The sequence below is a fragment of the Zalophus californianus genome, chromosome 11 (genome assembly GCF_009762305.2).
Source record: "Zalophus californianus isolate mZalCal1 chromosome 11, mZalCal1.pri.v2, whole genome shotgun sequence".
Lineage (NCBI taxonomy): Eukaryota > Metazoa > Chordata > Mammalia > Carnivora > Otariidae > Zalophus > Zalophus californianus.
In genome coordinates, this window is record NC_045605.1 from 8,775,740 (window position 1) to 8,792,628 (window position 16,889).

The 16,889-nt window shown below is 42.0% G+C and overlaps 1 protein-coding gene across 1 annotated transcript in view; it reads left to right on the top strand.

Annotated features, from left to right (window-relative positions):
* Positions 1–16,889, top strand: part of SIK2 (salt inducible kinase 2) — a 122,334-nt gene that overhangs the window by 90,535 nt on the left and 14,910 nt on the right. Inside the window, 4 exon segments of the mRNA XM_027578207.2 lie at positions 8,342–8,466; positions 8,918–9,041; positions 10,409–10,629; positions 12,076–12,228. Coding sequence (XP_027434008.2) covers positions 8,342–8,466; positions 8,918–9,041; positions 10,409–10,629; positions 12,076–12,228 — 623 coding nt within the window.

A 16,889-nucleotide genomic window follows, 5' to 3' on the forward strand; every position in this document is an offset into this window, starting at 1 on the left:
TTGCCTCAGTGTGATGTTGCTTCTTAGAAGTCGTGTACTTTTCCTTAGCTCAAAGACTGGTTTTCAATGTTTTGTTTTTTCCCTTTTCAGAAAAAGTTAGTTTACCTAATGACTTCTTTTATTTAGTCTTTAGGTCATTTAAATAAAAATCCTGAAAGTATTTAGTAACTATAATCATTTTGCAACAGTAACAGTGACAGACTGTTGAACATCTTCTGTATGTTTCTCACAACCTTTGTTTTGTTCTCTGTTTCCTGGCTACTTGAAGAGAGGTCTGGGGACCAGCAGCATGAGCATCACTTTGGAGCTTATTAGAAATGCAGAGTATCAAGCCCAACCCTAGACCTGCTGAATCAGAATCTGCATTTTAACACATTGTCCAGGTGGTTTGTATGATTGCTCATGTTTGATCTATTTCATTCCGGCAAGTACAGCAGAATTCTTCTGTGCTTAGTTCCCATCAGACAGTAATCATCAGGATCAGCTTATTTACTCTGTGTAAGGTCCTGTTATTCCTAAAACATTGGCCCTTTGTTAATGATATTTGGGCGCAGATAACTTAGATAATTTAGTGATGACAGTAATAATAATTGGCATCTGTTATTGGTAAGATAAAGGTCAATCAGTCACTTTCAAAATAAGCAGACAATAATAGCAGTTCTAGTACTGTTTTCAAATATATCCATAGTCTGTTACTGGTGAGTTAGATAAGAGGTAATTAGAGGACTCACCTTTTGAGGCCAAGTTCATTTTCATGAGAGTCCGTCAACAGTAATTGAATCAGTTCTATGGTTAAACAATCTACTCCAAACCCTCTCTTCTGTAGACATTTTAAGCCCCACAGAAACCAGGTGAGAGAATATGGATATATTAGGAAATCTCAAAAGCACTGTTAAGAGTAAAACCCCTGGAGAATGTTCCTTTGTGTTAGGGGTGTGGTCACACGTCATCTCACATGAAAGGACAAGATGTCTATTCAACACATTGTGCATTCTTAAAGAGAATATGGATTCCTAAAATGAATGTAGTTATATATTTCTGACATTTGCTTTGTAGACAGTTATTTCCATTCGCTTATGAAGGATGCTGTTGACATAGCATCTAATAGTGTAGAGGAGAAAGCCCTCAATCGCCAAGTTCTGCTGGCAGAGGGATAAATTAGAAAACCTCTCCTCTCTATTAACGTAAAAGATTTTTCCTGGGTTTATGACAGCCTTACCTCCAACTTTGAGTTGAATTAAACTTCTCTGGCTGGTGACATTCTTGGAACATCTGTGATACAGTAAAGAACAAAAACAAAAACACCTGGCTTGCAGCTTAAAAAACCTGTATTTGAATACTGGCTAAGCCACTCATAGCTAGTGATACTTGGGCAAGTCATTTAACCACTCTGAACTTGTTTCCTTTGTTTCTAAGACAAGGACAGTCACATCTTACAGGGCTGTCATCACAATTAAACGAAATAATATATTAAAAAAATACCAAGTGGGTGCCTGGGTGGCTCAGTCAGTTAAGCGTCTGCCTTCAGCTCAGGTCATGATCCCAGGGTCCTGGGATCGAGCCCCACATCGGGCTCCCTGCTCCGCGGGAAGCCTGCTTCTCCCTCTCCCACTCCCCCTGCTTGTGTTCCCTCTCTCACTCTGTCTCTCTCTGTCAAATAAATAAATAAAATCTTAAAAAAAAAAAAATACCGAGTATGTAATGCCTGATCCAGTGTAGGCATGACATAAATGTTTTTTTGGATTTGATTATAACTGCTAAACCATGTTGAAGGACGAGTTGTCATTTGTTTCTAAAATGTCTTATGATTTCATATTAAACTTTCTTAAAATTAAGTTGAGATTCTTTGAGAAAGATTTTTTTATCCTACTGTGTTTAAGAATGTTGAAAAGCATGATTGATCTGACAAACTCAAGGTATGTTATGAGGGCGAGTTCGCTTACTCCCCACACAAATGACAGATCACTGCAGAGGAAAGAAACTTTTTATATCTTCAGAATTTTGTCAGAGTTGCTCAACCTTGTATGAATAAAAATAGTATCAAAATAACACTAGACTGAACCCTGGATTGGAGTGGGAAGTATCAGTATGAATTCATGGGTTTTTTTAAAAACACATATACGTATAGAAAGGTACAAGAATAAATATGGGGGTATACATGTGTTTTAGCATTCGGACATATATTTCCAGCTCTCTCTGCTGACAGGGCCTAGAAGCAGTGACATCCAGCTGCAGTGAGTACATCTAGGTCCTAGTCTTGATTTCTAAATACCATTCTTCTGTAAAAGGAACCTGGGCTCCTTGGAAAAGTGGTTGATTCCAGAGCTGGGGCAGGGAAAATAGAAAATGAGCCTGGAACAACTTCTGGTGCCAGAGATAAGGAAATATTTAAAATGAAATTTTAAAAAGATGAGGGCATGTTGAAAGGATACAGAAGCCAACCTGAATTACCTTCTCATGGCCAAAGCTAGAACTATTTGAGCATCAAAATAAATAACAATAGTACTGAGTTATAATTCAGAGAATAAAATGTTAATGACAAATACAATGACAATATGATAAATAATAAATGATTTAATGAATAAATGAAAGGGGAAGAAGGGCAACTCTTCCTTAAAGAAGAATTGAAATTAAGAAGTGTAGAAGACATGGGGAAAATGAAAACTCACCATTAGAACACTACAGTAAGGGTTGCTGCAATCAAGATCTACCAATGAATGCTATAGTGATAGGTGGAAAATTTGAGAAACAGGATCTGTATAGTCTCAATGTATCTTCTCTAATATATTTATAAATTATAAAGGGGAAAATAGTAACTTTACAATGGGGAAACCCAGCAGAAAGCACCTTAATCAAGAGATCAGAGTTACCCCCCCCCAGTAATTAGACATAGCCCCATGCGTCCCCTGATACAGTGCACTGAGAAGAGCTCCTCACCTCTTGATGTTCCCCCCAAAAATCCATAATCTTAATCCAGTCATGAGAAAACAGGCAAAACCAGACTGAGGGACAGTCTACAAAATATGTGATCTGTACTGTTCATTGTAAGGGAAGACCCAAGAACGGTTCCAAATTGGAGAAGCCTAAGGAGGCATGACCACTAAATGCATTGTAGAATCCTGAACTGAGAGGGCACATTTGTGAAAAACTGGTGTCTTAATAAGGTCCGTGGTTTAGTTAATAGTACTGAGTCAGTGTTACTTTCTTAGTTTTGATAATTTTACTAATATAGTTATAAAAAATGTTAGCATTAGGGGAAGTTGGGTGAAGGGCATAGGGAATTCTCCTTACTATATTGTTGCAACTCTTCTGGAAATCTAAAATTATTTCAGAATTAAAAGTTAAACAATACCGTAGTGAATCCAACATTACATGGTGTAAGTTTTTTGGCGGAAAACAGGACACAAAATGTCTGAGGGACATAGCAGCCATCATTTTAGGTATTAACTTGCAGGTCAGAGGTAGAGAATACCTGAAGCTGGACTGGTGTTTTGTTTCCAGCAGGCCAGGCTGGATCAAAGGGGACTGCCCAAGTTACTCTTTTCCTAATGGTTTCCAAAAGTCAGATGATAATGTGGGGTCTTCATTTATCCTCTGTCATTGGGAGGCTCTCTTCTGTGTTTGCACAGTGGTTAACACATGTACTCATTCAAATGTTGAAGGAAGGGAGGGAGGAAGGAAGGAAGGAAGGAGTTTGGTTGGTGTGATGAACACTAACCCACTGCATTTGAATAAAAGGCAATAAACAAATCCTGCCCAGCTATGCCATTTCTGTATGGCATCGCTCTTGCTCACCCCTCATGCACTCTTAGATGCTGTTAAGCAGAAAGCTGCAGACTGAATAAAGCAAATTAGCCAGGTTCCTATGAAGAAATAAAAGGGCTTTTTTAAAAAATTTTTATGTTATTATGTTAGGTTAATCACCATACATTACATCCATTAGTTTTTGATGTAGTGTTCCATGATTCAATGTTTGTGTGTAACACCCAGTGCACCATTCAGTACGTGCCCTCTTTAATACCCATCACCAGGCTCACCCATCCCCCTACCCTCCTCCCCTCTAGAACCCTCAGTTTGTTTCTCAGAGTCCATAGTCTCTCATGGTTCGTCTCCCCCTCCGATTTCCCTCCCTTCATTTTTTTTTTAAGTGCCTTTCCATTGCCACTTCTTAAACCTGACAACTATTAACTTGTTCAAAAATATTTAGTTGCATATCACGGTGCCAGGGAAGGACATAAAGGTGGTGGCTAACAGGGAGGGCTCTGTAGTCACACGTGGTTTCTGTTCCAGGTCTTCAGTCTTTACAAAGATATTTAACTTTCTATCCTCACTTTCTCCTAAAATAAGGATACCTCATAGGGTTTTTAAGAAGAAATCCTCTTTAGAAAGCTTAGATCAGCTTCTGGCCCATAGTAAGCACTTACAAAAGAGATGACAACATAGTCATTCAGCAAACCTTTATTGAATGACTGTTGTCTACAGCCCACATGCTAAGTGCTGGGAGTACAGATATGTATCATTTCTCCCTTCCCTTCTCAAGAAATTTAGTCTGATGGGGGAAATAGGTAAGTAAAATAGTAAGAAGAATTGCTCTTTTCCTCTTGGGTTGCTTACTCAGTATGTTTCAATAGCATGCCTAAAGCATTATATAATATCTACTTATAAGTCTACTTGTCTACCCATTCGTTGTAACTTAACTTGATGAAGTGTAGATATTGTCCCCATTTTGCAAATGTGGAAACCAAGGCTCTAAGAAGTAATTTGCCCAAGATCACACATTTGCCCAAGCTAAGTGGACAACCCAGGATTTGATCCTAATCTACCGTCATGACTCCAAAGTCTTCCTTAACCCGCCTCATATGATTACAAATACAATGTTTAAATGCTTTGACAAGGTTATAGAAGATATCTGGGGACGCCTGGGTGGCTCAGTCAGTTAAGCGTCTCTCAATCTCTGCTCAGGTCTTGATCTCAGGGTCATGGAGTTCAAGCCCCACGTTGGGCTCCACACTGTATGTGGAGCCTACTTAAAAATAATAATAATAAAGGCATCTGCATATATGCTACTGTAATAGCTTTAGTGAACCCAGTTGTCTTTTGGCATTTCTTTTAATGTTGCCACTGGCTCTTGGTTTATTTTCTTCAGTTCCTCCTGTCGGGAACTGAAGAACTGCTTAATACCACTCTCCTTGGAAGTTAACAGACTGCTTAATACCACTCTCCTCGGAAGTTAACAGACATCTTCTTTGTCCTAGTTATGTAAAGCCACAGTTGAGACGGCTGCCATAGGCACAGCTGTGCTTTCCTAGCTCTTGCTCTCTTCTTGCCTATGAGGCATACCAGTGAGAGCCTCTGTAGTAAGGAGGCCAGGCCACCAGGCCCCGTCACTCCTTTGAGATGACACTTTCCACCAGAGTCCAGGGAAGGCCAAATTGTAGGAGGAGGAGTCTCAAGGCCAAACAGCTCTTGAGACATTAAAACTTTATGGTGTTATTTGGAGGGTATCCTCAACTTGCATGACCTAAAACTCATCCTGTGATTATGGTTTAAATAGAGCAATATTGGACCTATTTCAGGATCTCCAAACACACATACTAGAGCTTCTGGTGCTTCTCTATGTAAGTGAAATTAACATTTTCCTCTTCAAATGTTATTTGAACATATAGTCCTTGACTCATTTGAGAGTATAGTTTTTCTAGAAAATTAAAAATGTGCATCAATAAGGACATGTGGGTTATGATGTCATAGGAGTGGTTAGTCATGGAGGTGGACCTGAGAAGATGAGACCTCTCTGGCAGTCCTTTTGGAAAGCGGAGTGTAGGACTGAGCTGTGGTCCCATTATGAAGGGAGAGGTTCTCATTGCCTCCTACTCCTGGATGCCAGGACCAGAGCATGGTGTTGTTCCACCAGGTATAGACAGTGTCTGAGGCTCTTGCCCACATGCACCCTCATTTGTCTTCTGAACCCTCAGGGTTCTCTACACTTTTCTGCCCTTCCTGTACACTTTCTCAGAACCTTTTTCTCTGAAAGGTGGTAGTTGATAATGATGGCTTCACGAAAGAAGGGAGCTGACATTTGACATCTATGTTCCAGGCACTTTACATGTTTAATCTCATTTAAGCCTCACGGCATCCTGTCTGGGTAGGTGGATTATCACTACATTTATAGATATAAAAACTTAGATTCGGGAAGTTAAATAATCTACAAAGGAAACCTGAAGCTAGAAAAGTGGGAAAAGTGGAACTCTGCTCTAGTTCTCCCTAACTTGAGAGTTTGTACTCTGCCGTAGGGCTGTGGTGCTGGGGATGTTGACTCCTCTTACTGTCGCTACTGCTTGCCGCCAGTGGGTGTGTCCGGGAGCTAGGAGAATGCTTCGCCTACAGTATACTGTGTGCCGTAGTCTCAAGGTGTGACTAGAGTGTGAGTTTATGTTAACTCACTGATCTTCACAACTTGGGGACTACAGATATTTATTATTTCAACTTGACAGATAGGGAAGCCAAGGCTCACAGAGACTGATACAAAGTCACATAGCCAGTGAGTCTGGCACTGGCAACTCGATCCAGTCCTCTTAGAACACCTTTTATTTTATCGTTTAAAGATGTATTTGTTTTAGAGAGAGAGAGCACAAGCGGGTGGGGCAAAGGGAGAGAGAGAGAGAGAATCTCAAGCAGATTCCTCGCTGAGCACTGATCCCTATGCAGGGCCTAATCTCAGGACCCTGAGATCATGACCTGAGCTGAAATCAAGAGTTGGGCATTCAACCGACTATGCCACCCAGGTGCCCCTTAGGACACCTTTTGAAGCTCACCATCCATGCAGCACCGTATACTAGCTGGGAGTAGAGCCAGTTTACTAAGGAGTGTCCTGTCAGCAGTGTTTACAACAGAAGACAGTATTCGTATAACTTACAGAATAATAGGAATTTGTTTCCTCAGTAAGAATAGAGCTTGGCAAAAGGGTACAGGCTTGCATTTATACCAAAACTCACTGAAATTTGTCTTCTGTAATTTTCATGCATAGTGAAAGCATCTGAATACAGTGTTTCCAAAGAGCCTGCTGTCTATCAAAGCTGTAGATTCAGTATGACTAATGTCATAAAAGGAAGATCATTAACTGTTTAGAGGTATAATGCCACTGCACTCCATAAATGAGTGAATAAGTGATACTGGTGATAGGTGGCTTGTGGCTGGCGGGCCAGAGAGCCAACACATATTAGTGAGCTATTCAGATGCATATCTGCCTAAATCAGAATGTGTAGGCCAACGCTTAGAGAATTGTTACCTAAGAAACACTATACTCAGTTGCTTTAAAACGTATAAATAAAGGTATAAAATATATCTTGCTACTCTGGGTAATGGCTGCAAGAGCAGCCAGTCACTCAGTTGTGTTTAGGTAAATATCTTAAAAATTCACTCATTTGTTTCTTTATAGACTATAAAAGATAAAGAGCTCTTGGGGTGCCTGGCTGGCTTAGTCGGTAAAGCAATGTGGCTCTTGATCTCGGGATCATGAGTTCAAACCCCATTTGGGTATAGAGCTTACTGAAAAAAGGATTTTTTTTTTTAATTAAAAAAAAAGATGGAGAGCGCTTAATCATGGAGTAATTGAAACTCTAAGATTTTCAAATTCAAGTTGGTTGTCTACACCAATAGACTTAAAAATACATGATTCTAGGGCACCTGGGTGGCTCAGTCGTTAAGCGTCTGTCTTCGGCTCAGGTCGTGGTCCCGGGGTCCTGGGATCGAGCCCCGCATCGGGCTCCCTGCTCAGCCGGGAGTCTGCTTCTCCCTCTCCCCCTCCCCCTGCTTGTGTTCTGTCTCTCTCTGTGTCTCTCTCTGTAAAATAAATAAAATCTTAAAAAAAAAAAAAAATACATGATTCTAGGGGCTCCTGGGTGGCTCAGTTGTTAAGCGTCTGTCTTTGGCTCAGGTCACAATCCCAGGGTCCTGGGATTGAGCCCCGCATCGGGCTCCCTGCTCGGCGGGAAGCCTGCTTCTCCCTCTCCCACTCCCCCTGCTTGGGTTCCCTCTCTCGCTGTGTCTTTCTCTGTCAAATAAATAAAATCTTTAAAGAAAAAAAAATACATGATTCTAAAGTCTTTTTCCAACCTCTCACTCATTCTCTTTGAGAAGAAAACTTGATTTATTTATATTCATTCAACAAATATTTATGGAATACTTGATATTTTCTAGACATTGTGCTCAGTGCTGCAGACACAGCACAAGACGGATGCCATAGCAGTGCTATTGTTGATACAGCATATTGTAAAATTTACTACAAGAAATTCAGTATAGTTGAGAGCATAGATGAAAGTAACATTTATTTCCATTCCAATAGATTTCGGTTTTGGAAATTTCTTTAAAAGTGGTGAACTGCTGGCAACATGGTGTGGCAGCCCCCCTTATGCAGCCCCAGAAGTCTTTGAAGGGCAGCAGTATGAAGGACCACAGCTGGATATTTGGGTATTTCTTTCCTTTGCTGTGTTAAATGCATCTCTAACGGTAATAACTGGTACTTTGGCCTGTCTTTGAAGCTCTTGGTACCTAACACATAGGTAGTAGTTCATACTTTCCCTGTCCACTGGACTGTAATTAGAGCATTTTTGAATTAGGTTCTAGGAAAGAACGTCTAAGGACAGATGTTATTACTTTAATATCGGCCATAACTTAACGTTAAGTAGTAATCAAAATGATTAAATTCAGATCTTTGAGTATTTATTATAGGATATTTTATTGCAGTAGTCAGAGTTTTAGTTTTGCTTTGTCTTGTGTTGTTTTGAAATTCTGAGAAAGTAGTAAATCCAAACAGGAATTTTTCAGCCCGTATGATTTTAAGGGCCCTGGGGATGTTTAGGAAAACAAAGAGTGTTTGAAGTCCTCAGTGGAAAAGTGACTGCCTTGTTTTCTACCCTAGAGCATGGGAGTTGTTCTTTATGTCCTTGTCTGTGGAGCTCTGCCTTTTGATGGACCGACTCTTCCAATTTTGAGGCAGAGAGTTTTAGAAGGAAGATTCCGGATTCCTTATTTCATGTCAGAAGGTAACCGGTTTGTCTTATACTTGTGCTTTATAGAATTTGTGCTCCGAGTGAAGTGCCTCGGCAAAGGCTCCCCTTGTTCTAAGAGTCTGGCTGCCAGACAAAGTGACTGAGCCCCTTGAAGAGCTACAGAAGTAAGCAGCCCCTCCGTGTAGGTGGGAGAAGCTGTAGTCTTCCTACTTGTATCTGAAAACGGAAAGCTTTCCAGGTTAAGAACAGCAAGTCTTCGCAGGTACTCTGGGTCTATAAATGTCCCCAGTTTATTTTAGACTTAGAGAAGCACTTTGGAGATAGATTCACAACCATTTTACTCTGTGAAATAGTTTTCCTATATCTTTTGGTGAGAAGTTGCAAAATTACATTTTTTAATTGAATTAAAAACTGGCGAAGCTGTTGGATTAAGATGCAGTGCCCTGGCCCCAGCCTGACTTGGATTAGCTTGTTACGTACAACCAGCTGGGTTGTTGCTCAGCTACGTTTCCTCCTCAGGTTTGGGTGGTCATCCTTAACTCTTTCGTTCCTAGTCATGGTAGAAATAAAGTTCTGGTAGTTAAGAGCATAGACCTTGGAGCCCGGCTGCCTGGTTTTAATCTTGAGTCCACCACTTACTGGCAGTCTGCTTTTGACAAGTTATGTCCCCTCTCTGTGCTTCCGTGTCCTCAGGCTACAACATGGGAAGAACAGTGGCTCCTGGTAAGGGCGCTGTGAAGATGAATGGAAGTAATCTGTGTAAAGCAGCTTGCATGGTGCCTGGCACATAGCAGAGGGTATGAGGCTAGCTTCTGTGGGGTGGTAGAGAGCATGATGTCCGCTCCGAGAATAAGTTGGTGCCCAAGTCACAGCAGTGCAGTTTTTGTAATATAATCAGAAGTAACTAATGCTTCATGTGTGTTTTTCTCAGCTGCACTGACAGGAGAAGAGCAACGGTCCTCTGGAGAGCTCTTGCCTCACACACGTAGCCTCTGGTGTGTCAGCCTCAGAAGTGACTGGGGCTCCATGTGTATGATGCTCATTCTAGGAGAAGGCTTGCTTTTGTCTTCAGCAGAATCTAAGTCTGTGGCTAGATCTTTTCACTTGAGAAATTCAATAGAAAGGTTCATTTAGCACAAAATTGGGCAGACCTACACCCTCCTGATTTTCTTAAGTATTCATTCTCAGTGGTGGTTACTTTTGTGTCAACATTCACCATGGGAATCTGATCAGTACAACTGGCTTTCATGTGTTCACTTATTCATTTGACCTTCTGCTTTCCAGTGGACATTGTGGAGGATACAGAGATTAATGCCATTGTGCAGAGTCACATGAGTCAAGCCAGTACCCTGAAGTGCAAGGTGATTTATATGACTTTTGTAACATTGTGTTTTCCATAGATTGTGAGCACCTTATTCGAAGGATGTTGGTCCTAGACCCGTCCAAACGGCTAACGATAGCTCAAATCAAGGAGCATAAATGGATGCTCGTAGAAGTTCCTGTACAGAGACCTGTTCTCTATCCACAAGGGCAAGAAAATGAACCATCCATTGGGGAATTTAATGAACAGGTTCTGCGATTGATGCACAGCCTTGGAATAGATCAGCAGAAAACCATTGAGGTAAAGTGATCAGAGATTTGACTGATGGTCTTCCGGCACAGCCACCCCCAACACCTAGGCATACTGTTCAGTTTTCCCTGAGGATTACAGTCAGACTCTATTTCATGTTTGCTTTTTTATTCAATATATGAATTCCTGCCTTTGCCCCATCTGCCAAAAAATTCAAGAGGTGGAGTTTATATAGGATGGGGAAAAGACAAAGATGAAAACTTAACAAATACAAAGTAGAAAATTTCATCTAAGGTAAAGCATGAAGTTTTATCCAGGTCATAAGCTAGTTTATATGCAATATAAATGTACAGCTAGGGAACAAGGCTGAGGGCCGATCAGGAAACAGGAAAGCCAGTGGGGTGTAGGCTGTGAGCTGGGGAAGCTGAGAAGGCAGAAACAGGTGGATTCCAGATTTGGAAGTACTCTCGGTCGTAGAACTGAGGGTCGTGAGCCTGGGAAATTCCTCCTCTCTTTTATTTCTGTCCATTAGTAGTGCGTATATTCCTAGGAGAAACACATTTTCCTTACCTCCACAACAGCAAAAAACCAACAGTGCTCTTACAGAGGAGGCATAACAAGAAAGAATACAAAATGCCTCTTGTGAACTTACAGTGCTCCAAACTGTGCTGCTGAGAGCCAAGCCAGACTGGCCCTACTGCTTTGTTTGTCCCACGCTCAGCGGCGTGTTTCTGTCCTCGGCCGTGAAGCAGACCCCGAAGGGCCGCTGGGAGGGCAGCCCCATGGGCTGTGACTTCTGTCGTGCGTGCTCTGCACCCAAAGCGCCCTGCACAGCGCCCAGGCAGACGGTTAGGCTGAATTAGAAGCCACAAGAGCAGTTGTTCCTCTGTTCCACTAGTACCCTGGGAAAGCTGGCTGGCGAGGGATGTGAAAAATTGGGAAGCAACTTTATTTTCAAGGCTTCAAGAGGGTGGGACTGCAAAAACAAGAGGAAAAAGTTACCTAAGAACGGAGACACAGTGTCTCTCAGCTCGGCCTCCAAACGTCGCTCTCCAGCCCAAATAATCACCGGAAACTTCCCCAAAGACTTTAATCATTCATTTCAGAGTTTGCAGCAGTTTGGACTTGTGCCAAAGTTGTGGAGTTCGAGCCCGTGGGCCCAGGTTGTAACGGACCTTACACCATAGTCACAACAAGGGGACCATGGGCAGCACTGGGGACCTACGCATGAGACAGCAGCGGCGTCCCTCCTGCACACAGAAAAGCAGGTGGAGCCTGTTACTGTAAACGGGCCAGTCACTTAGGGGCATCAGCCTTCGTGTAATCAGCACTAAAAACTCAGAACTCCCTGTTCTTCTGAATTCTGGAACAGCTTTTGTTCTAGACACACTTTGTTCGTGACTCTGTCATGATTTCTGCCCTCCTTTTTCAGAAAGATGTAGATCACTGGACTGGCTTTTATGCTTCTCTGCCTTCAGCACTTGTTTTCTCTTTCAGTCTTTGCAGAACAAGAGCTATAACCACTTTGCTGCCATTTATTACTTGTTGGTGGAGCGCCTGAAATCACATCGGAGCAGTTTTCCCGTGGAGCAGAGACTCGATGCCCGCCAGCGGCGGCCTAGCACCGTGGCTGAACAAACAGTTGCCAAGGTAACGCCGCATTAGCCAGTGGTCTTATCTTGCAGGTGCCTGTTCACATGTTTGACACATTTTTCATCTTGTAGTACAATAGGGGGTTAGGATCTCATCCTCTACACGCAGTTCTTCTGTAAAGTTTCTGCCCATCACTTCCTAGATTCTCAAATGTTTTAGCATCTTCTTTCTTTTTTTTTTTTAAGATTTTATTTATCTTACAGAGAGAGTGGGAGACAGAGCATGAGCAGGGGGGAGGAGGAGGCAGAGGGAGAGGGAGAAGCAGACTCTCCGTTGAGCAGGGAGCCTGATGTGGGGCTCGATCCCAAGACCCTGGGATCATGACCTGAACCGAAGGCAAACACCTAACCAACTGAGCCACCCAGGCGCCCCTGCATCTTCCTATTTCTAAGGATTAATTTTATTTCAGTTTTTTTTCTTTAAGAGTTTTCTCATTTTTTAATCATTGATTTATGGTGGGAATTAATGTCACTAGCCTGTACACTCGATTCCATTTAATGAATTTTTACTGCAGATTTACTGTATGCAAGCTTCTACATTAGGCATGATAGGGGATGAAACACATAAAACCCGGACTTGGCCCTCAGAGTCATGACAGTATAAAAACAAAGTAAGACATCATCATAAGTAACCATCATTCAAAATAGAGAAAGATAAATCTGGGAGAAGAACCACGGGCAAAGGGGAGAGCGACACATCTGCCTAGGAAAGGCTTCATGGGAGGGTTAGCATTTCCGACAGAGCTCAGATCTTCAGGGATGTATGGGCCTTTGCCAGGGAGAAGCAGGGTTGAAGGCATTGTACGTAGGCAGCAGAAGCGCTGAGTGGGCAAGTGTAGGGAACTGAACTGAAGCGCACAGGGAAATGAAAAAGTTGGCGTGGTAAGTTGAAGCCATGCTTCGAAAGCCAAAGGAGAGACTTTTTACTTACGATTCAGGAAATACTGAGGAACAACTGGAGACAGAAGCAGGAGAGTGATAAAATCACATCCAGGCTTTAGGCTGACTAATCTGTGACATCAGGAAGGGTAGATTGGACAGGGACGAGAAGAACTTGGGGGAAAGCAGTGAGGAGCTGAGAAATACTGGAGACTTGAACTAACACGGTGCTGGTGGGAGCAGAATGGAGTGGATGAGCCCAGATCATCTCGGGTGGACTCTGGATGGACTCAGCGGTGGTTAACGCAGGTGCTCTGGCGCAAACCCCAGGTTCAGCCCTTTCCTGCTGCCTGTCCTTCAAAAAGTTACCTTAGGTCTTTCTGTGCCTCAGTTTCCCAAACTATAAAATGAGGAAAATTAGAGACTGTTCTGATGTTTGAATTAGTTGATAATTGTGCAGCACTTCGAATGTGCCCTATACATGTTGATTCTATAAAGTAAGAAGGAAATGTTGGGGAGCAAGGGACAACAGTGCTTTAGAGGTGACTCTCTTCTCGAGCCCGAAGGAGGGAGAGTAAGTGGTGGCACTGACTTGGTTGCTTGACACGAAGAATGGATCTGGATGCCAGGACAGAGGCTGAGGCTGACGGGAGGTGGGAAATCATCTGCAGAGAGGTTGAGAAAGAGGCATGGTACATGCGTACAGTCTATTAGGATTTCCATCCACTTCTGTGAGTGCTTTACTCTGTTCCAAGGGCAAGGAAGAGCTGAGAAGTTCTGACTTTGTATTTCTCGTTTGGCAGTTTACAAAATTTATAGGATTTACTAGAGTTTTGCATTGGCTTCTATAGAACACGTTGCGGGGGGAGGGACCAACAAAATTAGTATCTCGATTTTAGTAGGCAAATGGTATACACTGTTATACACACTTTAATATATAAAATAATGTGAATATTGATATTAATATGAGTAATGCATAGATAAAGTTCCAGATTAGAGTATCTCTGAGCAGTTAGAATCCTTCAATGTTGAATGGTATTGCTTTCAAGAGAGGAGGGGGATAAAATGAGAATTCCTCAATCGGAGTAGTAAAAGTGAGCTGTAGAGGTACCCCTTCCCTCTGGAAAATGCTGCCAGGCAGAAGGAGAGGAAACAGGAAAGCCCCCAGTGCTGTACAGGCTTGCCCTCCCAAGTCTCTCTATTCTTGTTCGTAGTACACAGGCGAGGGCACGGGTTACGTAAATGATCGACCCTGGGCACATGCATATTATTATTGCACATGATTGCCTTTCTTATCTAAGCTTGAAGCAGATTCCCTAGGAAAGCTCAAATTATGTTTAATTTGGCTGAGAGTTCAGATGTATAACATGGCTTCTTAACGTTTGATAATTGTTTTTTATTACCAAGCACCACATGAATTCTTTTCATTTTATGCATTGGCCTAAGTTGTCATAGAAAGCTACTTACTGGGACTTAAAAATGTATCTAATTCAAGTGGAAGTCTTCAGTGTTCATTCACAGACTTCTTTAGAGTGCCTTCTGGATGCTAAGGTAGCAGGCACTAGGGCTGAAGAAGATGCTCCCTTCCCTATGAGATTTCACATTCTCATGTTTTGTTGAACTTGTTAAAAAATAGATTTCTCTGCACTTAGTTTCAGTAGAGCCTTCTCTCTTTAATTCTTTGTTCTGCTATTGGCTTAAAGAAGTGGCAGATCACGTGTTAGTTGGTATAACAATAGGAAATTGGGGAAGCAGAGTAATCCCATGCAAAGATCACATGAGCTGTGGAATCACATGGACCTTGGGTTCAATACGGAGCTGTGTGACTGGCAAGCCAGCCTCTCTCAGCTCCATTGTCTTTAAATATAAAATGGAAATATCAATATCTACTTCATGAGTTTGCTACAAAGATAAAATTAGGTAACTTATACCAGCAGCTCAGTTCAGCAAACAGAGCACTTCTGCGCCAGGCCCAGTCCCTGCCACCGTGGCGTCAGAGGTCCCCAGCAAATAGTCCCTGCCCCTAAAGAATGTATGGTCTAGTGAGAAAGTACCCATTATTACTACTTAGAAAACAGTGAGAGTCCTATCTCAGAATGATTTAGAGTACTTACATTTGCCATATACTATGCAAGAAATGTTCCCTCTAGTTGACCATAGACAACTATTTAGAAGAAATTCGTGTCATGCCTTCTCTCATGAATCCTAACTGCTAGCCCTTCTGCTCCAAGTTTCTATCAACTGTAAGTAGACAAGAGTGAAACACTCATCCCACTTCTTTAATCACTGATGAGAGGTTGCCCTCTACAGCTATTAGAAAAAGCATTGTATAGTTGGCCCCAGGGTACCACAGACTGGGGGGGCTTAAATCATAAAAGGTTATTTTCTCACAGTTCTGGAGGCTGAAAGTTCAAGGTCAAGGTGCCAGCAAGATTAACTTCTAGTGAGAACTCTCAGCTGCCTACTCAGTGGGCCCTCACATAGCCTTTCCTCTGCATGTGCAGAGAGAGAGATATCTGGTGTCTCACCCTCATCTTAGAGGGACACGAGTCCTGTCAGATTGGGAGCCCACCCTTATGACTTCATATAACCTTAATTACCTCCTGAAAGGCTCTCTGTTCAAAGACAGCTGCACTGGGCCTTAGGGCTTTAACATACAGACTGTGGGGTTGAGGGGAGACACACAAGTCTGTCATAACCAGCATATTCCTATTGGAGCAGTAAAGATTCTCCCATAGGAGAAAACATTATTTTCATTGTAATGGTTATTCTAAAAAGCACAAAATCAGAAGAGATTCAAGACGATAAATACATGGTCATTACAATTGGGGCTGCTGGGTGGCTCAGTCATTAAGCGTCTGCCTTCCGCTCAGGTTGTGATCCCAGGGTCCTGGGCTCAAGCCCCGGTCAGGCTCCCTGCTCGGCGGGAAGCCTGCTTCCTCTCCCACCCGCCCCCCACCCCGCTTGTGTTCCCTCTCTCTGTGTCTCTCTCTCTGTCAAATAAATAAATTAATTAAATATTTAATAAATAAATAAAATAAAAACCATTACAATTGGACATGAGCATTGTCTGTTGCCACTCTTGAAGAAACTCGTAAAGTCTGCTTCCTTGGGATATTAATCATCCATCTGTGTATTAAAATAACATATTCTTTAGTCCACTCTATAGTGCCGAGCATGCCATTTGAATATTTTCACCCAACCTTGTTCCAAAAAGACTTCTTTAATCCCTTCAGTGATTGCAAGAATCCTAAAAAAAAAAAAAAAAAAAAAAAAAACTACCATCCTATTTCCTATGAAGTGGTTGTCACAATAAAATATGTTCCTCCTCTTACCATACCAAGCTCACAGTAAGTTGTTGCTGTAGTCCAGGTTGGACGTGAAATTTGTCAAGGAAAATGTGTAACGCTTGGTCTGGCATAGCATGATCCTGCCATTTAAAAAGTCACAGCTAATAAGACGCAGACTGAGAAGGAACAGCACACCCTAGTTATCATGTTAGTACCTCATTTCCAGTGCAGTATCTTTAAATAATGCTTTTCCCTAATAATTTAAATTATTTCGCAGACAAAGAGCAGCCTAATAAATTTAGGAACCAGAAATTAAAGTTCAACTTTATCCTTTGATTGAAAAGCTGATGATAAGGGTAAAAAGAATGCATGAAATATACCCTATTAGGAAGTTTACATTTTACATTGTGACATGAGGACTTAAAAAATTAATCCACATGACTAATGCTTGAAAGGAAAAAAGTTGTTTAGTCTCAAAAGTGGCCCAGGA